Source organism: Varroa jacobsoni, unplaced genomic scaffold (assembly GCF_002532875.2).
Source record: "Varroa jacobsoni isolate VJ856 unplaced genomic scaffold, vjacob_1.0 scaffold_797, whole genome shotgun sequence".
Classification (NCBI taxonomy): Eukaryota; Metazoa; Arthropoda; class Arachnida; order Mesostigmata; family Varroidae; genus Varroa; species Varroa jacobsoni.
In genome coordinates, this window is record NW_019213699.1 from 451,766 (window position 1) to 472,679 (window position 20,914).

Consider the following 20,914-nt stretch of genomic DNA (forward strand, 5'->3'; position numbering starts at 1 on the left):
TTTTATACACTCACATCCTAAAACTGTCCTAATGAGGTACAAAAAAATAGTACATGACATTTTTTATCGTTTCTTACTCATTCACACGTAAGTTTTTTTCTAATTTTGTTTCATCAAGGGGCAAGATATAACAAGTGTAACTTAAGGTGTGACAAAAGTCGACTTGATCCTCGGACGTCGATCAAGCATCGTCTCAGACTACTGCGCAGAATCGAATGCGGATAGCTATGCCAACAATTTCTTTTTTGCTTTTTAGTTGCTCTTCGATATGGTGTGATATATATGAAGTGTTGGTTTTGTATCTGCCCCGAAGGGTAATGTATAGTCCCTATGACACTGCACTGGTAACGCGTTTACGTAATGAACTTCGACACGCGAAGTGGTGTATGTTCAAAATCGGCGGTAGGAACTGTTTCGCACGGGGTGCATTGCTCAACGGCAGAACTGGACGCGCTCAGAATATTTATTTAGTTAAATAAAGACCACGTACAAAGAAATAAGCAGTTTTTATTATGACTTAAATGCGAACAAAAAAAGGTGTGAGATGAAAAAATTTGAGAAGAGAAGCATGAGCCCTTTTTCATTTCGAATGGCTTGAACCAGAATTTTTACCTTTTCTAGACAGATTTAGCTGAATGAAATGCCCGTTTCAAATTGCATCTAACACGTAAATTATGAACAATTCTAATCTAGAGACTTTATCATCCGTTGGATATTTGTTTTGCAGATCGAGCTCTTATGGACGCGTTGCTGAAAAATCTTATGAAGAAAAGCGGCTGAAAACGGCTTATTAACTAACACTAATGAACAAGTTTTACGAAAAAGTAGTTTCAACTTTAGTGTTTTCGTTCCGTGCATGATATAGTTCGTTCAAAGCGGATGCGAACCGTGGATGCAGGCTAAACAATTAGGTATCTTATACTTTGGTTTATGTTGGATCTACATTCCGTATTTCATCACTAAAACAATTCTAAAATCTAAGCGTCGAATTAATGCATTAGCTAGTTAAATATGAATTTATGTAGTAAGTATTAGAAAATGCTACAAACGAAGTAAGCATCGGGTTTCATATTCAGATTTTTGAACCCTTATCCTGTCCATCTCGTCTGATACCGTTTCTATGATAACTGCTGACTACCTTCGTGCAATTACAATTAAGGAAGCTTGTGCAAATAAATTACAGCTTAAAAAAAATAAAACAGTAAAATTTAGATAACTCGTAAAACCAGCCGAATAGTAATTGCTGATCAATGCGTTTCAACCTGCAATTTCTCAGAGCCAGTCATTTTGCAATAGTCAATATGTCGCCGTAAGCATAAGTTCGAAATCTATTACAGGTAGAGTCTGTAGTGATATTCCCACTTGTCAAACGATACTACACAGTGACCGAAATTATAGAATTCAAATAATTGAAAATACCTGTGGATTTTATGTTAAGGTTCAACTCGGGTGTTCTGGTTTGTAAATCTGACGTCTAACCCACTTTGTCGCCGCGGCAGTCAGATATTGACGTTTTTCTATAAAGCACGTTGCGAAATTTTTCTGGTCTATCCTTTTATTATAATACGCAGTACTCAGACATTTCCTGTGTACAGATGTGAGCCATTAATCTCACCAGAATGATGATCGAAATTGTTTATTTCTTTTGTTTCTGGTTCGTCTGAGTTTTGTTTAAACATGAACGATTTAGGATGAAGTGTAAAAGTATCCTTGTGCAGCTCATCCATACCTTCCCTTTCTATATCTTCATCATCCGATTAAAAACAAAAATCACGATGAGTAAGCGTTCTTTTTTTTTACCTCTGCTCCCTATTTATTCGTGTCATTTGTCATTCGAACAACCTAAATTGTTTATTTACTTCCATTCATTTCTTTCATTCTTTATTTGTCAGAGTAGAACTCTTAGCACCACTGACCGTAATGCGTCAGCCTATTAGCAGGCATGTACAAGCCTTAACACTGCTTCGCAACCTCAACATTAAATTAATCGAAATTTAAGATGTGCTTTTTTTTTCAACTACTTTTTGAGATGTTTATATCGAACGTTTATACCAATCAGCTGTACTCAGGCATAAAGAGTTTCTGATTTTATTTAGTAACTTGGCTGTTCCGATGATATAATTTATGAGAAACCTCTAACAAAGGCCAGACAACTGCCGAATCACCTTTAGTTTTACGGCATTCAATGTCGACGCAGTCAAAGTTTTTAATAAAAACAATACGAAAAAACTGACTATATGATGCCTCTTTTTAAATGTTTATTGTTGTTGTTATTGCCAGTAAAGACTGCAGTAGTTAAGCTATTGTTATTTCTATTATTCTCAACGATGTTGAGGGCATCTATTGAAGCAGTTCGTCCAAATGAGGCGTGTCGTACAGTATTCCGGTCGCGGCAATCGAAGGCTTGACGCGAGACATTTTCTGGGCTATTGAGCTGATATCTTGGGCCGAAATTGAATCGATCACCTATAAACGGAATTGCAACACAACAATCAGCAGGCAAATTAATTAGTTCGAATGGCAGTTCTTCATCGCATCCGAAGTCGTTTCAACATATCAGAGTAACACTGACAAACGATATGAAATATACAATTCAATACAGTGAATCTGCATAAGCAGACATGTAATCCGTTTGTTGCAAATAACGCATATACAATTATCTAAAGTAAAGGATATTTCATTTCTGTTTGAATATTTATCGGTCATCTAAATAATTCTGTCATTGAGTGTATTTAAAATGTTACTATATCAACCTTTAGTTGTCACTTCTATCAAGACTTCGGCGACTCTGTTTCTACTCTTCATGTATCTTTAAACTGGTAATTGTGATATTCTTTGGATAAGTGTTGCGCTCATTACAGATGTAGAGTCGAATGATGTTTTATAAAAGGGCTACCTACTCGGTACCGCTATTTTCTGAACAAAATTTGTTTTGTAAATTTGAACCATACCTGTACGGCATGCTCATAACTAAGGGGAGCCCCCTGAGTGAGTTGTTGAATGGCAATGTTTCGGGCAACTTTAGTGGCCTTTGATTCACGCTTGGCAATTGCGTATTTCGCCTTCAGTTTTGCAGCACTAAGTTCTGCGTCCGAAACGCCTTGAGAAAGGCAACTGTAAACATTTAAAAAGGATATCAACAATACTAGCAGTTTGCAACGTAAAAGAAAACGGCTCATTTTCCCAATAGCACTTCCTCACCTCGTAGGATTTGATATTTCTTACCGCAAAATGTGATATTATTGCAGAAACCGATATTTCTGACGACTAGAAACAATCTGATGCTTAACAACTAGAAATATGTAAACCTAGTTGTAAACGAAACATTTTGAAACACAATTATTGCTCAGGCAAAAAAGCAGCAATGTCTTTTAAATGCGATTTTGTTGTCCCATTGAAAACAACAAATTTTGCTTAAAAACAAACTAAGCAGGTGAAATACTGATATGCATCGTAGCTACTTTTTCTGTAATATATTATATAACATATGGTTATCGAAAACGGTATATTTCAATAATACGGGCCCAATAATATATGTACTAGGACACTGCGGTCCAATTATGTAACACTGAACGAAGTCTCATAAGCAGCAAATTCTTAATTAAAATATATATATATATATATACCGGACTGTAGCTACGGCCGTTTTTACTACACTGCCGATCTCTTTTGGGTGAGCCGCCACAGCGACTCCAAATAATCCTGTGTTAGAATAAGCCGCAGTAAAGGCGCCAACGGAGAATGGATGCGCGGGCTTGGAAGCAAGCGCTGCCTGACCCAGTTTGGTGCACGTCAGCTCTGAGTAAGGCACCCGAGCCTTTGACATACCTGAAACATGCAAACAAGGTTCAAGGTTGGTTTACAATTGGGTGTTATGTCAAATAAAAATGAGAAAAGCTAGTCTCACTGATATCGAAGAAATTTGGTTTACTGACACACACAGTGTTCGGCTTTTTGGTCTCCTTCGTTTCCACGTAAGCATTCACAGCATTCATCAAGCGCATTTTCTGAGTCTTCGGTTTAAACTATTCCAGACGTCAAAAAATCAATTTTTTTACAATTGTTTTCATATTTTATGTGAATATGAGGTGAACCCAATAGTAAGCTTCGAGAAATTTTTAGTTACCACAGCTGTTTGGGAAAATTTTTAGGAATTTTTAGGATTAGAAACAAAGAATCAACGTTCGAGAAATCTGTCCCTTAACAGAAATAGACGGCTGTGTAGAGCCGTGGAAAGTAATTTTATCGGTTATAGGATACTTCGCTCTCTGGAGTTCGTGCGGACTGAGATTAGAACTTGTATCTAACAAAGTTATGTCAAGGCATTCTAAAAAACAAGATATTTCTGCTTCAAACAAACACACCAGACTAAACATATTCTAAGTTGTGCTGTAAACGTAACGGAAACCAAGCACAAAAAAGTTTTTTTTCTTGACAAAAAAACACCTCCTTACCAAGAATGTGCTTAACCACCTCAAATGCCAGAGCCTCCTTCTGATTGGCGAGACCGCTCGCTTCTATTGCCAAGGCCACCATCGTGTTCCGGCACTTAGGCATCTCGACACGCACCTACGAATAAGGGACAGCATTCAACAAACAAATTAATCTCCGCTCCGGCTTGCGGCTCAGTCTTCAGTCGACAGGTTGATTCTGTTTCTGTAACGTACCTGGACCGCATCTGTTTTTAGCCAAAGTCCCAATAGTAATTCGTCTTTCGGGTCGCCTAGACGAGTTTATCTTATAATTTCTCGAACAGACTCAACACGTAGCCCTCGCCTTTCCGATATTGAGATTACATACTCATAAAATATAATCAGATAGTTGCTACCACGCTTTAACTTTTTCACAATAACATAGTTCACTATCATTTATATCCTCCCAGGAAATATGGCTCGGTTTGCAGTTTTCACCATTTCACTTTACCCATCACACAAAATTAATGCCCATTTCCTTTATAACTTACCTGAACAACCCAATGATTTATTTACTAGAATTTTAAATAAAATGAGTTGTGTCAAAGGGCAAATTCGATTGACGTGAAAGTAATAGAATAAATAACGAATGTTCAGAAAAGCGTTGTTGCAAAACTCAAAGGAAAAAACGAATTTTCGTATGTAGGGCGAGCACGCTTTTCTAGACTAAAGTAAAATCCCATCCGTACGATTAATGGACAATAAATATCAATCTCTAAGTCAGTCAAACCTCATTTTAAACATATCATGTATCTTATATTTTACGAATATTAGATGCCAACCGTAAATAAAAATAGCAACAACATGTCTCACAAAAGATTCGTTGTATCGTTCACCTCTCCTCCGCTGGCATTGAATCGGGAAGCGGACCCATCATCGGCCGAGCTGCTTGGAATCTTCGTGAGATTTTTGTAAACATGCACCAAACGTTCATGATCGACGCCCATAGCTGATACCACAGTGCGCGGTCCAGTGATATGCGAGCTGGAGAATTCTTTCAGTTGAGACTGTTTGATTTTGCCAAGTAACTCAGGTCGAATGAACAATGAGTTGGCCAAACCTGTTATAAAGAAACATAGGCAAATAGTTTCCTTTATTTCCTCGCACATGCAATATACGTAACGTATTTTGAGATAGATGTGATGCAATATATCCTATTGATCCTAGAATACTTATATTACGTGTAACAATTCTTGAAAGCCATGAGAGTCTACTAAAAGTATTGCCTCACTGATAAGTAGAACGCAATAATTTCGTTTGTGAAGAAGGCAGTTGGACAAAAAAATTGCTTTGAATGCACCCTCCTATAAAGCGCCGTTTTTAAATACCGAATATACTGACCTCCTCGGAAACTAGCTTTGTGTAGGGCGTCCATAAGTCTGGCGGCCTGGTTGTTCTTGTAAAGTGCCAATTCGACTCGTAGACGTGGAATCGCATCCTCGAGCTCCCATGGACGGAACTCAGGCGCAAAAACGATATCATTCATAAATCTGAAAAGCTTTTTCTGTTTTAGTACAACTAGCGACTATTGCAAGCATTATTTTGATTCGGTGAGACAGCATATACATTAGTTCGGGATAATTCGTAACTCTGTTGAATAACAAAAAATAATGTCCACACTAATTGCTGTAGGGCTTCCTATAGAAAATAAAATATTTTAGTAAAAACATATATTTATTTATTTAGTCAAAATAGAGTATTACTTTTCTTATAAAAGTAATATTATTTTTTTTTCTAATAAAATGACGAATCTGTTTTGAGGGTTGTCTTACTTACAGGGGTGGACTTACTGTTAGTGGTCTGCCCACAAAGATTTCTGCTGAAGCCTAGGTTATAACTTCTGTTCTGTGTATTATTATTGTCAATCGTTTGACAGCGTTCTCTAAATCGAGTCTAACTCACCCGACAGCTAAGGCAACGTGGTCACGGTTGCATTCAAGGGTGTAAATGAGGTGATCGCGCGTTGATGCGGCGTACAAGTTGCCACCGACCCATTCGATATTCTTCGTGATGGCAAAGGTTGACGAATTCTTTGTGGTGAGTCCAGCAACGCTACGAAGAACGTGGGTAAGACCTGTAACAGATAGTATAGTAATACAGCATATAAAATCGACATAAGTTTTGTGATGGTTTTAGATACATTGGCTATAACAAAGGTATAGAGTATACGGCACTATCATAGATGAATTATCAATGAAATCACTATCAATGAAATTCTATTGTTGAACTAACTCTATTTACTACGATTAGAAGTCGCTGTAGTGACTACAATGAATTTGATCAGCATAACTGAAAATCTAGCGTGAAAATTTGTCTTTTTTACAAAAAGTTTTTTGTCTTTACTGTTTCCTGCTTACCTATTTATAATAAGAACACCCGTACAATTATTTATTTCTGGTTGAACTCACCCAGGTTTGAGCCGTTTTCGTACCGCGCTCCAGCTTTCGTAACGATAACTACTCTGCTAATTGGGGAATGATTTTCTCGCGAGTGAATTGTCAGCCCATTTTCGAGGATGGTTGTTCGCAGCTCCTCCGCATGTTGCCTAGTAAAATAATTCAGTTCAAGTACAACTTTATTTGATTGTACCTAATAGTAGAACCTCTTAACAATAAATACATATAAATTAGCAGATACGTGAATCTAATTTATTTTAATGAATATAAATCACACACACATTACTCATGCTATTCCTGTGTGATCCCAGTCTACGGCTGATAAATTGAATGCAATTTATGTTTCGACAAGCATATCAAATTAAAATTAACTCGCGCATTAGTAGATAAGAAAAACATCAACGTTTTCAAGTATTTCCACAGATTAGAGTACATTTTTGCACTAACTGCTCAATAGTACATTGTAATAAGCCATAGATAGGGTTATGTCGACTGAATCATTCTATGAGTAATTGTCTTAATTGAAGGTTACTAGAAGATTTGGTGTTTAAATGTCTAGATTTTCTTTACTGCTGCGTTTTTAAAATGGAAACGTTTGTTCATTGCAGACACAATTTTATTCCGTCTACTTTGGTCCCACAGGAGAGTAAAGAGGTCGATCAACAAAAAGTGAAAAATGTTGTAATCGTTTGGTGAAATAGTGTGATACTATTTTAGTGAATACCTTGATATACATTAAACGTGACAGTTTCATTCTATACTTTTGGTATGATACTGATATATAAACGTTACTTCAAAAGTTCATTGAATACCTTGCCAAATACTGTGCAACGCGTTCTCGATAAACAACAGCTTATAATTATATATAAGAATTTTATACAAACATGAAAAGGGAAAACGAATTGTGGTAGTCGGTCGATCAACATATAGCTCGGTAATTTTCTGATTTTCTTACCTATTTTGTGAGTTCTGTATCTGAGGCCGGGCAGCAGCCTGCGCGCTCAACGCGCGACTGCAGGACGTCTTCAGAGACGCTATTAAAGCTAGCCTGGATGTCATGCTCGCCACAGAGGCGTCAGTTGCAATCCAATGAAGAATAACGCACAATTCAACAGAGGACACCTTTTATCCTAAGCGACGAACCCGCACACCGCACAGGACGAAAGCGAAGGACAAAATCAAAATGGCAGCACCCTTTGCTTATTGTTCGGAATCGGCTGCGTCGGCTAAACATCGACTGCAGCTGAAAAAAAAAAACTATTCTATGTGAAAATCAACTAAGATTCGACTGGCCGAACCAGTAACAAAATTCTCACAATTTACCAAGCATTTTCTGTCTCCTTCTCAATAAACATCAAGTATATTGAATCTGTATAAAAACATTAAACAAAGCAGCTATTAAAGGTTCAATGTAAGTACCAAGTAAGAAGCCGATATTAATATTAAACCTATAGCCCCTTAGCTTTTTAGTTGAACGCAGACCTCGAATTTACTCAGGGAAATACAGTATTTAAGGCAATGTTTTACATTTTTTTTCATCTTATCTGATTCACTCCAAGTTTTTTGAAAACAGATCATCAGCATGTTCGTTAATAGATGAAAACACCACGGGCTGAAAGTTTTGCCCGAAAGTGATACGTCACAAACAAACCTTTACGAGTTATTTTCAAACAAGAGACCAACTTTTTTCGCTTTCTCGTCTGTAGTTTGCATATTTAGACAGCTTTATTTCTATTTACATATTTTACTAAATCAACGATAGTTGCTGTTATAGCGGTAAAACCTATAGAAAAGAGGCTGTGAACGAAAGAAAACATTGAGCTTAATGCACGGAATAATACCGCATATCCGACGGAAGACGAACATATGATTTCTTTTCGAACTCAATCTTGTACCAGATAATTAAGCCAAACAGATGACTCAGTGTGAACGTTTTGTATTACCAAGAACCAAACATTTTTTAAAAAGTACAAAAGTTAACAGAACCAAAATAAATAAAAGATCAGGTTTACTTGTTAAGCGAGTCTGAGAAAACTTGTATGTACATTTAAAATTCACCTAGAAACACTTGGTAAAGTAAGTTCTTCAATGAAATATTTCAGTGAAAGTTCATCGATCAACATTGTGACTTATTTAGCTTAACATACGATTCATAGTATAATTGAACCATTCATTCCTACACCACAGGTTAATAAAAGATAGTGTCAATAGTAAATTGTGGCTGCGTATATAACATCCATATGGAACTTAGTAAATTTAGAGTAACTGTTATTGTTCCCGCCACGAATAAAAGCAACTGTCTCAAAAGTTGCATGAAGATTTATTTTATTTAGAAAATGACCTGTAGGCAACAAGTGCGTATTGTTATGTAACGACAAAGATATAAACCATATACTTCGTACTTTTAAACAATATTTTGTCTTGAATCGCGTAATATTTTAAATTTCCACCTGATTAATCCAACCGCAATTTATGTCACACTGCGGAGATAGCAGATGCAAATTGCAAACGGCTGCGCATCTTCGGCGAACCCATAAGCCTTTCATCATTGGATAGTGCTAATAACTGCTATAAGGTAATTCTTGCACATAGAGCATCTCGTGTAGGTCATTTTCTTACATATGCCTCGGGCTAATCGATTACACTAATGCATACCTAGACTGAGATACAATTTCTGGGTAGCTGGTTCAAACCCCATCGACGTAAACTTTATAAAAGGTGTGATTAACTAAAGATATGATACAATTTCAATTCCATCTGGAATACTTTTAGAACAGTATGTAAGTGTCTAAGTTACAATAGATTGCCAAGTGAATTGGGGACTAAGTATAGCTTAAGAAAAAGTATGAAGACTACGCATTTACTGGGTAACAGTATTATTTGCGAAACTAATTTAAGTGTCTCTTGGGATTGACACATCAGAAAGTATTGAGTGATTTCTCAGGTGTTCTGTCGTTAACGCCCATTTATTGATGATACTGTCGACGAATATGACCTTGATCTGATAAGATAATAAAATCCCGTGGATAAACCATACCGATGTCGTCGAATATTGGCGGGTATTCTCCGTCTTGTCCCATTTATATAATGTGCTTTTTTCAACTGGTAGTCTTTACTTCTTATTCGCTGTCTTGTCTTATTGAAGCACGTATTAAAAGTGTAAAATGTGAGCGAAATTTTAATTTAGAGCAGTCGAGCTTGAATGATTCGTACGTCGAAGTACAACATTAATATCATACGATATTGAGTCTCTTACCTTTTACAAAATTTTGTGTTATCAGGCGTAGCCCAGCTTTGGGTTCCTTCATGAAGCGTGTAACCCTGTTTCTTAATGGGGCAACTCAAGGAGGTCGGGTTGTCCAATGCCCACCCACGCTACAGGAGCTTAAAGAGCTTGCAGAAGAAGTGCTTGGACTGCCTCCGGTAACTCATCTCTTTCTCCGAAACGGAGGTAACCCGATTATGAGAGAATGTAGCCTGCGCGAGATAGGCAGAATGGTTATGCATTAATTGGATGAAATACGATGTAATGATTACGGATACTTCACCCATTAACTGTTCGTATATGAATTAATTCTGCTTGTCACAACTAACCGTCAAATTTCCTGCGAAGGATGCCCGTTAGTAAATCTAGGACAGAAATGATATTGCTCTTCCTTTCTTGACCTAGAGAATCTACCAATAAGAAATTAATGTATTTAATATATAATTAATAATATTTTAAAAAATCGTGATCGTTTTAGGCGAGCAACTAATATACTTATTTTTGATTTCTCCACTAACAGGCGAGATTGATTCGGAGAGTCTCATACGAGATGATGAGGTCCTATATTGTTCTACAAACGGCCAATTTTTAGGTGAATATTGAGTGGAGAACAACGCTAACGCAGTATTTCTCTAAAACCTTTCATCGGGAAAACACTCAGTCTTTTTCTGTTTTTTTTTATCTGCAGAACCTGTGAGCACGCCGCAAATTGTAGCTGATAACCCGGAATGGATTCTTCTCAACGTCGGAGGAAAACACTTTGTAACAACAAGGTTGGTTACTTAAACGATATACTTGTCAAGAAGCCTTGTTTCGGAAAGATACTTTGTGTATTTGTTGTCTTCCAGTTCGGTTTTGTATTGATAACCTATTATCTATTTGCTTATCTTAACGAAAAAACTTTAAATAATACTTCTAAAAAAAGTCTTCGGTTTTTTGTTTGCGACTCCGCCTATTTATAAGGTATTCACGGTTGATCACGGACAGCATTGAAATCTTTGGTTCATTGTACTGCCTAATTTAGCAAATAAATTTGGTAAATATTACTTCCGCGTGATGGTTTAATAATACCTCGATGCCTTTCAGACGCACCCTTGTCTCAAAGGAACCTCTGTCGATGTTAGCGAGAATGTTTAGCCTTGAGGGCCGGTTGTGGCCTGCTGCGGTAGACAAAGACGGCGCGTTTCTAATTGACAGGTACGCAGTGGCATATGGCCGTATAATGGGCGCGCCAACACGAACCGACCGGATTAGACAGGCTCATTCCAATTTTATTTCTAACTGTCATTTAGAAGAAGGCCAAGCAGTTTTTTCGGACTTAGGATATCATAGTCTGAATTAGTTTAGTTGATTCCGATCGATCACGATGTTATATTACCATGCTCTTTACGAGATCAATTGATCTATGTTCAAATGGTCTGCTGTGTATTATTATGGTCCATTTCAACTATATGTTGTTAATTCTTTCGATTAAACAGATCAGCACGATATTTTGAACCTATCATCAATTATCTTCGACACGGGCAGGTGGTTCTTGAAAGAGACTGCGACCCATTGGGCGTTCTAGAAGAGGTGGGTAAATTACTAAGAAAAATAATAGATTTCTAAAACCTTAAAAAATTTTTCAGACAAGTTAGTAAACAATTTTCTTTCGTATGCGACTTGTAATATTGCCTAAATTTCGCCGCATATGTGTACTATATCTTGATCAAAAAAAGCTGTGTGAGGAAATGAATAATTAGTAAGCAGAAAGGCTTTCATCCTATAACGCAACTATTAGATACTGGATAAAGTTATGTGCCACCATAGAGCGATAAGACTTGAGCAAAATCTGCTCTTCGTTAATATTATTTCCTTTTCATTACTTTATTTGTTGATTGCTTTAAAATAGGCAAAATTTTACGGCATTCAATCCCTTGTAAGCCTATTAGAGGCACGCATAGCCGAAGAACCATCAGAAAAAACACCTTTGAGCCGAAGGGATGTTATCGCGATTATAGCAGCCACCTCAGCAGAATCGGAGTTGAGATTCCAGGTGAGAAGCATTCCTTATTTTTTGCACTGAAACGTGAGATTTTAATTTTCGTGGAAATATGGAATTGCTTTATGAAGTATGTGGCACTTCAAATCATTCGAACTTGATAAGTAAATTAACAGCCATTCGTATCCGAATAAAAATGCAGATAACAATATCGAAATGAGATTGTATGCTATGACAATAACGTGAAAATTATTAATGATTACTTACCGTCGTATGAGTGATAATGATGACGGAAAGTTGTTGACCGTGTGACTTACTTTGGCCTTACTTATATAGGGTTTTCTTACGAAATGGGGTCGTCAGAAAGGAAACCATTATAGCTAGCCAATCACAGCCAACAACCCTGTACCATTTTTTTTAATTCAATTAGCAAAGATATTCACAATTGTTAAAATTTCAGTAACATTATAACTATATAATACAACCTTCACAATATTCACATAGCAGCTGCATGTTGTTATTACAAACTCGTATTCATTGAAAAACTACTTTATAAGAACAACTGGCTCACGCACTTAGTGTAAGCCGTCTTTATAAAGTTATTATTGTCTGTCCAATACGAAATGTGTAATATCCACAGACGTTTATAAGTAGATCTCAGGTATGGACTGAAGTAACATACACTTACGGACAGTTCACGGAAAGTGTCACAAATTTTTTTGATAAAAGATGTCAAAGTAAGCACATTATAATTAACAAGCACTATGTTGATTTATTTTTAATGTATGAAGAGCTCTTAAGCTATTAATTTTCAACTGTGACTCTAATAGATAAGCCTGCTTCCGTCCCTGTGGGCTATTAACAATACTCTTGCAGTTGTCATGATGCTTATTTGTTTCTGTTTGTACTAAAATCAAGATCCATTGTTCTACCTCACAAAGGTACATGGAAGTCGGGAACTGGTGACATCCACTTAAGCTACATCAGTGGTATTCTAGGTCACGAATTCTCACTCATGTGTTAAACTTTTAGGGTGTGAATCTCGAAGGTGCAGATTTATCACATCTGGACTTGCGAAAAATCAACTTCAAATTCACCAATCTCCGCGGGTGTCGTCTCTCCAACGCCAATTTAAGCTTTTGCTGTTTTGAAAGGGCCGATTTATCTGGAGCTAACCTTGAGGTATACACTTTAGTAGGGTAAATTTAAAGAAAAATTAAAACTATTTTGTCAGGTCTACAGTGTGATTGTGCTTTATGGCTTGTGAAATGGCAATTAAAACAGAATAAATGGGACTTAAAAAGTGGATTACCTTTTTCTGTTGTCGTATCCTATTATAAATATCGTTTCAGAGCTGTATACTGAAGGGCGCACGTTTAGTGTGTGCCAACTTAGAAGGCTGTACGTTGCGACGCTGCGATATGGAGGCTGGTGCGAAGTTCTTTACGAATCTCGAGTCGGCTAACTTGAAGGGCGCTGAACTTGATGGCAGCCTAATGGGAGGAGTCAGTTTGCGTGTAGCGACCCTGAAAAATGCTAACATGCAGAATTGCTACCTCAGACAAGCTGACCTAGCTGGGGCTGATCTTGAGGTACGAAATGCTGAGTCACTTGCAAGAAAATGTTCAGTCGAAGTTGAAAATAAACATATGTCTTGCAATGACATACACGTATTTAATTTAACATCACACATTAGAAAAAACACCACATAATAGCAACTTTTGAGTTTGCAGACTTGGTTTTCAACCTGGTATACAAATCCAACAAGCGAAAATACTAGGTTATTCGAAAAGAAATCATGAGCGCATAAGAAGCGGATTCAGAAAAATTTCATTTTGGTGTTTTTCTACGTTACTTTTTAAAAAAAAATCCGCTGTACCGAAATAACCTATTCTAAGGATTGTTAAGTAAGACTGAAAGTGGAATATTTCAACATTCGAAATTAACTTTCGAATCTGCCTGTCATATCGGTTTAGGTTTAGTAAACTCAGTTCTATTAATTTACTCTTCGCATCATCTTTCATGCACCCGTTCAACAAATCATAATGATTGTCTATAGGCGGTACCGTTCGGCTTTCAGCTAAGTTGAGAGTAATCCATTGACATACAGGTGTTTGAGCATACTGTGCTTGTGGCCGGCCCTATTACCAATAACGGTCTGGCCATGTGGAACTCACGAAGCTTGAGTACCAACGAGGTGGGACATAAAGTATAGGCTATCCCAAAAAATACTAAAATTTTAAAATTAATGCCATTTCTACTGCTGTGCATTGACGACCAAACCATTGTGATAGCCACAAGGTTGATGGTCCGTTTTTATTCAAAATATTCTTTGTTCGTCGACAGCGGTACATTCTTATTGTTAAATACTATTTTAAGGTGGACCGCCAACTGCGAACTGCGTGTAATTCTTAGTAGATAGGTGTTAAGGGTGCATCAGTTGTAAAGAAAGTAATCGAAAAATTCAAGAAGCACTCGATTATTGACGTCGAAGAATCGACACGTGCTCCTCTAGGTCGTTCAACAGAGAACGTCACGACTATTTACCGGATTGCGGCTACAAATCCGATAAGCTTCGTTCTGTATTGCCTGTTAGAATTCCTTATATCAGTAGGCACATTCTCGCGCAAGATTTGCGTCTTCATGCGTACTAAGTCCAGCTGGCCCATCAACTAAAGCCCACAAACTATGCACAGCGAAAAGCGTTTGTTAATTCGGTAACTGAAGTACAACAATAAGTGAGTTTTCCAACAAAATTATCTTCAGCGATAAGTCCTTTGATTTTGGCCTCCCTGTAAACAGCGCAAAATTGTCGTATTTGTAACGACGAAAGCTCACAGTTGGTTCATGAGAAACTAATGCATCAATAAAATGTTACTGTTTCGTGCGCCTTTGGCTTGAAACTACTTCTTTCTTTTAATACGCAGCCGAAAATACTCAAAGATTCAGTGGTGGGCATGGTAACCCAGCCCATTGTTTTAAATAGATGCCATGGGTTTTGAAGACATACGGTTCTGATAGTTAGGTCTTACTTACAGCATTATTGCATGAAACATTTTTTGAGCGTGTCCCATTTGGGGCCAGGGTTGACCGCGTAGATCGTGAAATTTAGAATCTGAACAGATAAAAAATCCTTATGCACAAATGAGACCCAGTACAAATTGTGTTTAGACAGCTAATCATCACTTTGTCATCAAATACTTATTTTGATAAGACATCACCGGGTAAGAATATGTTTAGGAACTGTTCCGAATCATTCATCAGAATCAAACATAGGGCCTTAGTTGTATTGTAGTGTACACAGATAAGAGCAAATCAGTACAAAAGAACGGTTCTTCTTTGCAGAATTGTGACCTGTCGGGGAGTGATCTACAGCAAGCCAATCTTCGCGGTGCAAATTTAAAGGATGCACGCATGGACATGATGTTGACTCCTCTACACATGGCACAAGCAATCCGCTAAGCAACTATAAATTCGTTATCAAGCCCCTTAATAAGCGCGATAAATGCATCTGATCAGAAACAGTGTCCGTCTCGCTAAGTCTTAAATGAGTGTATCTGATAGCTGGTTGTTGTTTTTATTGAGGGGTGATTAGCGGGTACTGAGCGGAAAAATATATTTTCAGATACTTTATACAGATGTCTACATGTATGTGAACCTAAACGTATGTAAAAGAGAGAGTCAACGCTTAGCGAGCATTAGTCAAACTGTAACACACGCTCATAATATGACACTGTACATGAGACCTAGAATGGATGTTTCATTGTCCAGCAGTGTTTGTTTATACACCAACGGGCGAAAGCATTTACGATTGATATATTAATGTTATTGGACAATTTGTAAGTAGAACCTGTCGCTTTTTAAATTGTTGTAACGTTTCAATTTCGCTGGCTCATTATTGAATAAGGCATTGGTAAACGATTTCGCTCGACTTTATTTAAATAAAGTCATTTTTGGGCAAGACGTGACTTGAACTTCAGCCCAAACATCAGTGTATTAAGAATTGCGTGGTCATGGTCTTCAACAGGAGTGGATAAGGTGAAATGAAAACATGGGAATGACCGTTACTTCTGATGCGTATAAACATATACATTAGTGTTTTCTTTCATTACATTGATCTCATTCACATGCATACTTAACAGTAAGAGGTACAGACTTAGGACAGACTCTTGCTTTAAATTTATTAAAAGGCCAAGTTTCTTGAGGATGCCAAACGGTTACTTTCAAAAGCATTCTCTTTGACTAATAATTTATAATGTAATTACTAGCCTAACGAGTACTTCATTAAAAACTTCGTTAAAATTGGGCAACCTGTTGTCACTAATTATTTATTATGTGTATATGCATAACTATATGCGAAGACTTCATAGACTTCTTAGGACCCTTTTCTAAAGGTTGAACCCTTGCTGCAGAATAAAACAAAATTTTTTAAAAGGCCTAAATCTATGTTTCTCTAATAGATGTTATCGTTGGCAGAGATGTAAGTTAAATTCTGATAATACAAAGGTGCGCATGGAAAGCCAAAATCTATTTCAACTAGGCATTTCCTAAGTAAGCCAGTCAGTACCTTTTGGTATTGATCTCTACATCGATGTACTCCATGACAGACTTACGAAACATCATGATTAAGATGTAGGAAGGAAAATGCAGGAAATAAACACACGATGAAAAATGTTCAGCTGTCTTAAGTGAACACACAGATTCACCTAAAGCATATCAGGGTTTCTATTACAAAATATTTATTGCGCGAAATCTATAATCATAAAAGATAGTCGGAAGGCAGCTAATACTATTAAGTAACACGCAAGACATTTAGATAATTATTTTTGTTATTTATTATTATACATTACAACAGCTAATATTTACTTGTGTCCATTACTAAAAGTGTTTGTAGTTCGCCAGTTTAACTAAGTTTTTTATAGTTAACTATATCTCCGATTCTAGTAATTCTGGTGGTCTCTGTTTTAAGTGTTCTGGAAGAGGCTGGATCTCATGTTTCGTTACCTGGAGCCAGTAGAGGAAAGACAATTTAGGAATCATAGTATGAAGAGACTCTCATTCCGAAACAAAAATTCGGCTTTAAGAAGATTGGTTCACAAGATCGTTAATTATTCGTAGTGGATTTGGACGCTGAGAGGTTCCTAATCTGAGCAGATTGATGGACGACTCTAACAATGTATTCACAGTGTAAATTAGGTCATTATCGTTCCGCTATCGTTCTGTATAGTACAGACTACGGTAAATTATATTTGAGTTAATGTTGATTAGTGGCTTAACTTACTGACCTTCATTGCAACTCCTTCAGGAATATTCCTTTCAATATACTCAAGAAAAGTCTCTGCCGTAGATCCAGTCAATTTTTCCAGCACGATCACCTTAAAAGAGAAAAAAACAACGTTTGTCAAAGAATTACAAACACTAAGATCCTATCAATACTAACTCCCTAAAAATCTATAAACTGCCGAAAACATGTAAACCAAAGAGACTTTATGCGCTAAAATGTTTAAGTTACTTTTTTTTGTAATAGTTATACTGTATCTAAAATACTCCCAATGATTCTTCTGATAACCAAGAAAATTCTTTAGTCTATTTCATTCAGAAACTCAGCAGTCTAATTCCTTCTCAAACTGGTTATTACCTATTGCCTTACATCATCGCCGATTAGATTTTTTATATTTTCTTGGGCTCTTAGTAGTTACGATACTGGGACAAAGTTACTACGGTAATTCGATTATATTGTAGGACACCGCACCTGATAATATGTACGCGCCTCGTATTGCACGATGTGTTTCCGATGGCTGAACGCTGATTTCAGCCTATTCTTCCTGTGTGCCGTAATGGATTATTAGTATAAGCGTGACTTGGCTTAGTATCGGCTTTACTATGTGTTGCCGAAAAAGTGAAACTTTTGCTCTTCCATTATCTTAAATAGAACTGCATTTAAATAAATATTAAGTTATATATTTGTCAGATCGTTTATTGCTAGGGTTAATATAAAGCTCCAAAATTTACCTTTCTAGCGTTTTGCTGGGTTCCCACGTTTTCACCACCGTAATACCCAGATGCTTAGCGCACTCGAGAACGAACCACCTGTAGCTTTTAAGAACGGCATGATCGTGCCCACGAACCTGTAATATTACGATCATTATTGTAGTATTACATGGTCATGAAATCCAACCTCTGTTAAAATAAATTCTGCAGGAGCTTGCTCTTGAAAATATTCTCCCTCACAGGCCGTAGTCCCATTCCTCTAACTATAATATCTGCTGTTTTGTAGTGTCCTTTTTCGAATATGGGCTAGGATTAAGAAGCAATTTTAATTAGTAAATTTAAATTTTTTTTGTTAAAATTTGTTGAAAGCCGAGTTTGCACTCTAGTTTATATTGCTGTTACTCTTGACACTGCAATGCCCGGTGCCGTGCAAACTCACTACAAAAACATATTGCGTATATAATTTCAAACAATGGATAACAACAGGATAAAGTTGGCTAAAGAGCTCGGCCATCCAACCTTCTGAACTATCTCTAATAGCGTTGTCTGATTCTTTCACTTGAGTGATATGTTTTACGCACTTTTATGTGACCCATATTCTCACCTCGAGATCAAGCTGCCTATAGAGTTTATCAGGTTCATCTGTAACAGATGGACTTGAGCCATACGATTCCTGAAATGAGGTTTTTCCTTGATTCACCTCGGATTCTTCAGGCCTGCTACTTGTTGACATGGAAAGCACAGAGGATGCTTTGGCCGTCCTCAGTGCAGCACGACAAGCCAGTGTAGGTAAGGTGATCCGGTGGACGCTACTTGCCTGCAACACAACAAATTAGATAAAAGAGAGCTGCTGCAGCTCTTTTTTTAGTGAATACGATTCAACACCTTATAAACCAATATATTTTCTTTTTTTATTGAACCCTTTGTCCACTGAGTGCTTCTTCTGAACTTTTAATTGCAGGATAGCGATGCGGATGCACAACGTTTTTATGTCACTTAAAGTCTTAGTGTAGTGCGACGAAACAGTTGGACACTTCAAGTAACTTCAAAAGTATTGCACTGCCTTCTGAAAGATCTTTGAATTTGCTGAGCAATATTCCGAGAATACAAATAATCACCCGCTGCTTATAACGACCAATTCGTTATATGAGTGGCTAGTGTAGATATTGATACAGTCCTTTCAAGCACGCATATAGTTTCTACTGCCGGTTACAAGCTTATTAAAAAGGGGCTAAGTACCGAAAAGTACGGGCCAACACTCAGATCTTTATTTACCATTTGTTACAAATTATGTACGTTTGTCATAGATCGAGTAATTTATGCCGTAATATGCTTTTAGGGTAATCCAAAAAGCATCAGACAACTGAAAAAAAGACGCACTGGTTTACTGCTGAGGGGCTTCTGCTTCAGCCACACGGTTTTTCGCAAACTATGTAACACATGCCTGCGCAAGCTTGCTATTTCATATTATTCAAAGGTAATTACATAGTTATAAAAAATATATAAAACCACAACAAAGATAAAACGAGCTCACCACTGCGTTCCGAACTGCAGTCAAAAGCATGTTCCCTTCAATGTATTGACAAAACTGTATATACCACTAACCAATATGCTTGTGTTAAGGTTATTGTTAACTTAGGAAAACGACATCTGCAACAATAAAGTAATGGCTCTTTTCCTCTCTCTAAGGCGCAAACCAGCGTGCGCGAGACTTAATCGATGCATTGATCAGTTATTCGGCTCGTATAGCCATAACAAACATATATAGGCGAGCGAAGCGCCGTTTGGCAGAATGCTTTTACGCCATCCTGAAGCGCGGTTCATTCAAAACAAATGTTGTGTGAAATAAGGAACCACTTACCGCTGTTCGCTACACATCTTCATCCGAAATTCGCAATTTGCGTCAAATAAAAAGATATTACTAAAAACAATTTTAATCCGTTGATGTCAAATACTCAATGTTAACATATTAAACTACGTGAAAAAGTACGTGCACTTTACTTTTAGCCGCGACTTTTTTTTATTAAAATCAAAAGGTATTTGAATAGTGAATATTTTGCAAATATCGTTGCGAATTTTCTATGTGTCGTATGGCGCAAGTTCCGCTATTTATTTTAGTACAAATATTTAATACCACCTAATGTGAATGTAGGCTGGCAGGTATCCTTTATCCAGAGCAAAATATAGACCTGAATTTCACGCTACAAATACATTTAAGCGTTGACGAATGTATGCGCATCTTTTCTCTTTGCTAATGTACTTACCGCTAATATCTAAGTTTGAATGTGTTATAGCAATACAGCGGAATAAAATGAATTTATTAACTGACCGATCTAAATAGCAAATGTGTTGAAACGTTTACATGACGAGAATTCTCTTTGACTACCAATAGTATTTATCGGAGATGGTAAAGTTTTTATCTGTGACCGAAACGCTGTTTCGGTTACTACCAAGCCAGGCACCGATTTTTAAATGCATTTAAGCATACGTTTAACTCAAGGTCTATGATATCATACAAGCCATGTCAGCCGCAGGTCGAAGCGCGAACATGGGGACGTCGATTCTATAAAACGCGCTCGCGTCTGGGCCGTTGTCACGATACGATCTGCTCAGGGCAACTGTGTAAATTCTACAGATTTAGGAGGCATATAGCATCAAGGTCAAGGCAGAGGAATTCATGTTGAGAAGACATAGCAGTGCCTGCTTTACGAAACCTAATATTATATCACAGTTCTCTAATGTAGTCCTCAACATTTGGTCTAAAGTAACATGTAGCGGATTACCAATTTTTTATTAATGGCCAATGTTA

General features: G+C 37.2%; 3 protein-coding genes across 9 annotated transcripts; 1 reads left to right on the forward strand and 2 right to left on the reverse strand.

The window, feature by feature from the left end:
• Nucleotides 1-2,225: 2,225 nt before the first annotated feature.
• On the reverse strand, nt 2,226-8,068 carry UQCR-C2 (Ubiquinol-cytochrome c reductase core protein 2). The gene is made up of 9 exons (XM_022839331.2): nt 7,824-8,068; nt 6,881-7,017; nt 6,375-6,546; nt 5,814-5,962; nt 5,309-5,532; nt 4,455-4,569; nt 3,627-3,828; nt 2,952-3,114; nt 2,226-2,466 (listed from the first exon to the last, which is right to left on the reverse strand). Exons 1-9 carry the CDS (start codon nt 7,925-7,927, stop codon nt 2,341-2,343), a joined length of 1,392 nt encoding a protein of 463 aa, XP_022695066.1. The 5' UTR covers nt 7,928-8,068; the 3' UTR covers nt 2,226-2,340.
• Nucleotides 8,069-8,146: 78 nt separating this feature from the next.
• On the forward strand, nt 8,147-16,788 carry LOC111263880 (BTB/POZ domain-containing protein KCTD9). 7 transcript variants are annotated; one of them, XM_022839335.2, is made up of 11 exons: nt 8,716-8,944; nt 9,357-9,443; nt 10,150-10,319; nt 10,654-10,725; nt 10,822-10,906; nt 11,220-11,330; nt 11,612-11,705; nt 12,025-12,168; nt 13,147-13,296; nt 13,467-13,706; nt 15,460-16,788. In XM_022839335.2, exons 3-11 carry the CDS (start codon nt 10,175-10,177, stop codon nt 15,574-15,576), a joined length of 1,158 nt encoding a protein of 385 aa, XP_022695070.1. In that variant the 5' UTR covers nt 8,716-8,944; nt 9,357-9,443; nt 10,150-10,174; the 3' UTR covers nt 15,577-16,788. The 7 variants fall into 7 exon arrangements, with proteins under 7 accessions (XP_022695067.1, XP_022695073.1, XP_022695070.1 ...); XM_022839333.2 differs by having other exon boundaries at nt 9,361-9,443; XM_022839336.2 differs by having other exon boundaries at nt 9,364-9,443.
• A 137-nt stretch (nt 16,789-16,925) lies between these two features.
• Nucleotides 16,926-19,860, reverse strand: mRpS10 (mitochondrial ribosomal protein S10). Its single transcript, XM_022839340.1, has 6 exons — nt 19,640-19,860; nt 18,710-18,922; nt 18,127-18,242; nt 17,867-17,939; nt 17,400-17,489; nt 16,926-17,118 (listed from the first exon to the last, which is right to left on the reverse strand). The coding sequence occupies exons 1-6, from the start codon at nt 19,667-19,669 to the stop codon at nt 17,041-17,043; spliced, it is 600 nt and encodes a 199-aa protein (XP_022695075.1). The 5' UTR covers nt 19,670-19,860; the 3' UTR covers nt 16,926-17,040.
• Nucleotides 19,861-20,914: the final 1,054 nt, after the last annotated feature.

Bases quoted from the DNA above. Each gene is read 5' to 3' on its own strand.
- mRpS10 (XM_022839340.1), bottom strand. From the start codon at position 19,669: ATGCTTTTGACTGCAGTTCGGAACGCAGTG. The intron at 18,923-19,639 runs GTGAGCTCGTTT...GTTGTGTTGCAG, and splicing joins CTGCAGTTCGGAACGCAGTG to GCAAGTAGCGTCCACCGGAT. The intron at 17,940-18,126 runs GTAAATTTTGGA...TACGGCACACAG, and splicing joins CCCAGCAAAACGCTAGAAAG to GAAGAATAGGCTGAAATCAG.
- LOC111263880 (XM_022839332.2), top strand. The intron at 11,331-11,611 runs GTACGCAGTGGC...TCGATTAAACAG, and splicing joins GGCGCGTTTCTAATTGACAG to ATCAGCACGATATTTTGAAC. The intron at 12,169-13,146 runs GTGAGAAGCATT...TTAAACTTTTAG, and splicing joins AATCGGAGTTGAGATTCCAG to GGTGTGAATCTCGAAGGTGC.
- UQCR-C2 (XM_022839331.2), bottom strand. From the start codon at position 7,927: ATGACATCCAGGCTAGCTTTAATAGCGTCTCTGAAGACGTCCTGCAGT. The intron at 5,533-5,813 runs GTCAGTATATTC...TCTTTATAACAG, and splicing joins CAAAGCTAGTTTCCGAGGAG to GTTTGGCCAACTCATTGTTC. The intron at 2,467-2,951 runs GTATGGTTCAAA...TTCCGTTTATAG, and splicing joins GTTATGAGCATGCCGTACAG to GTGATCGATTCAATTTCGGC.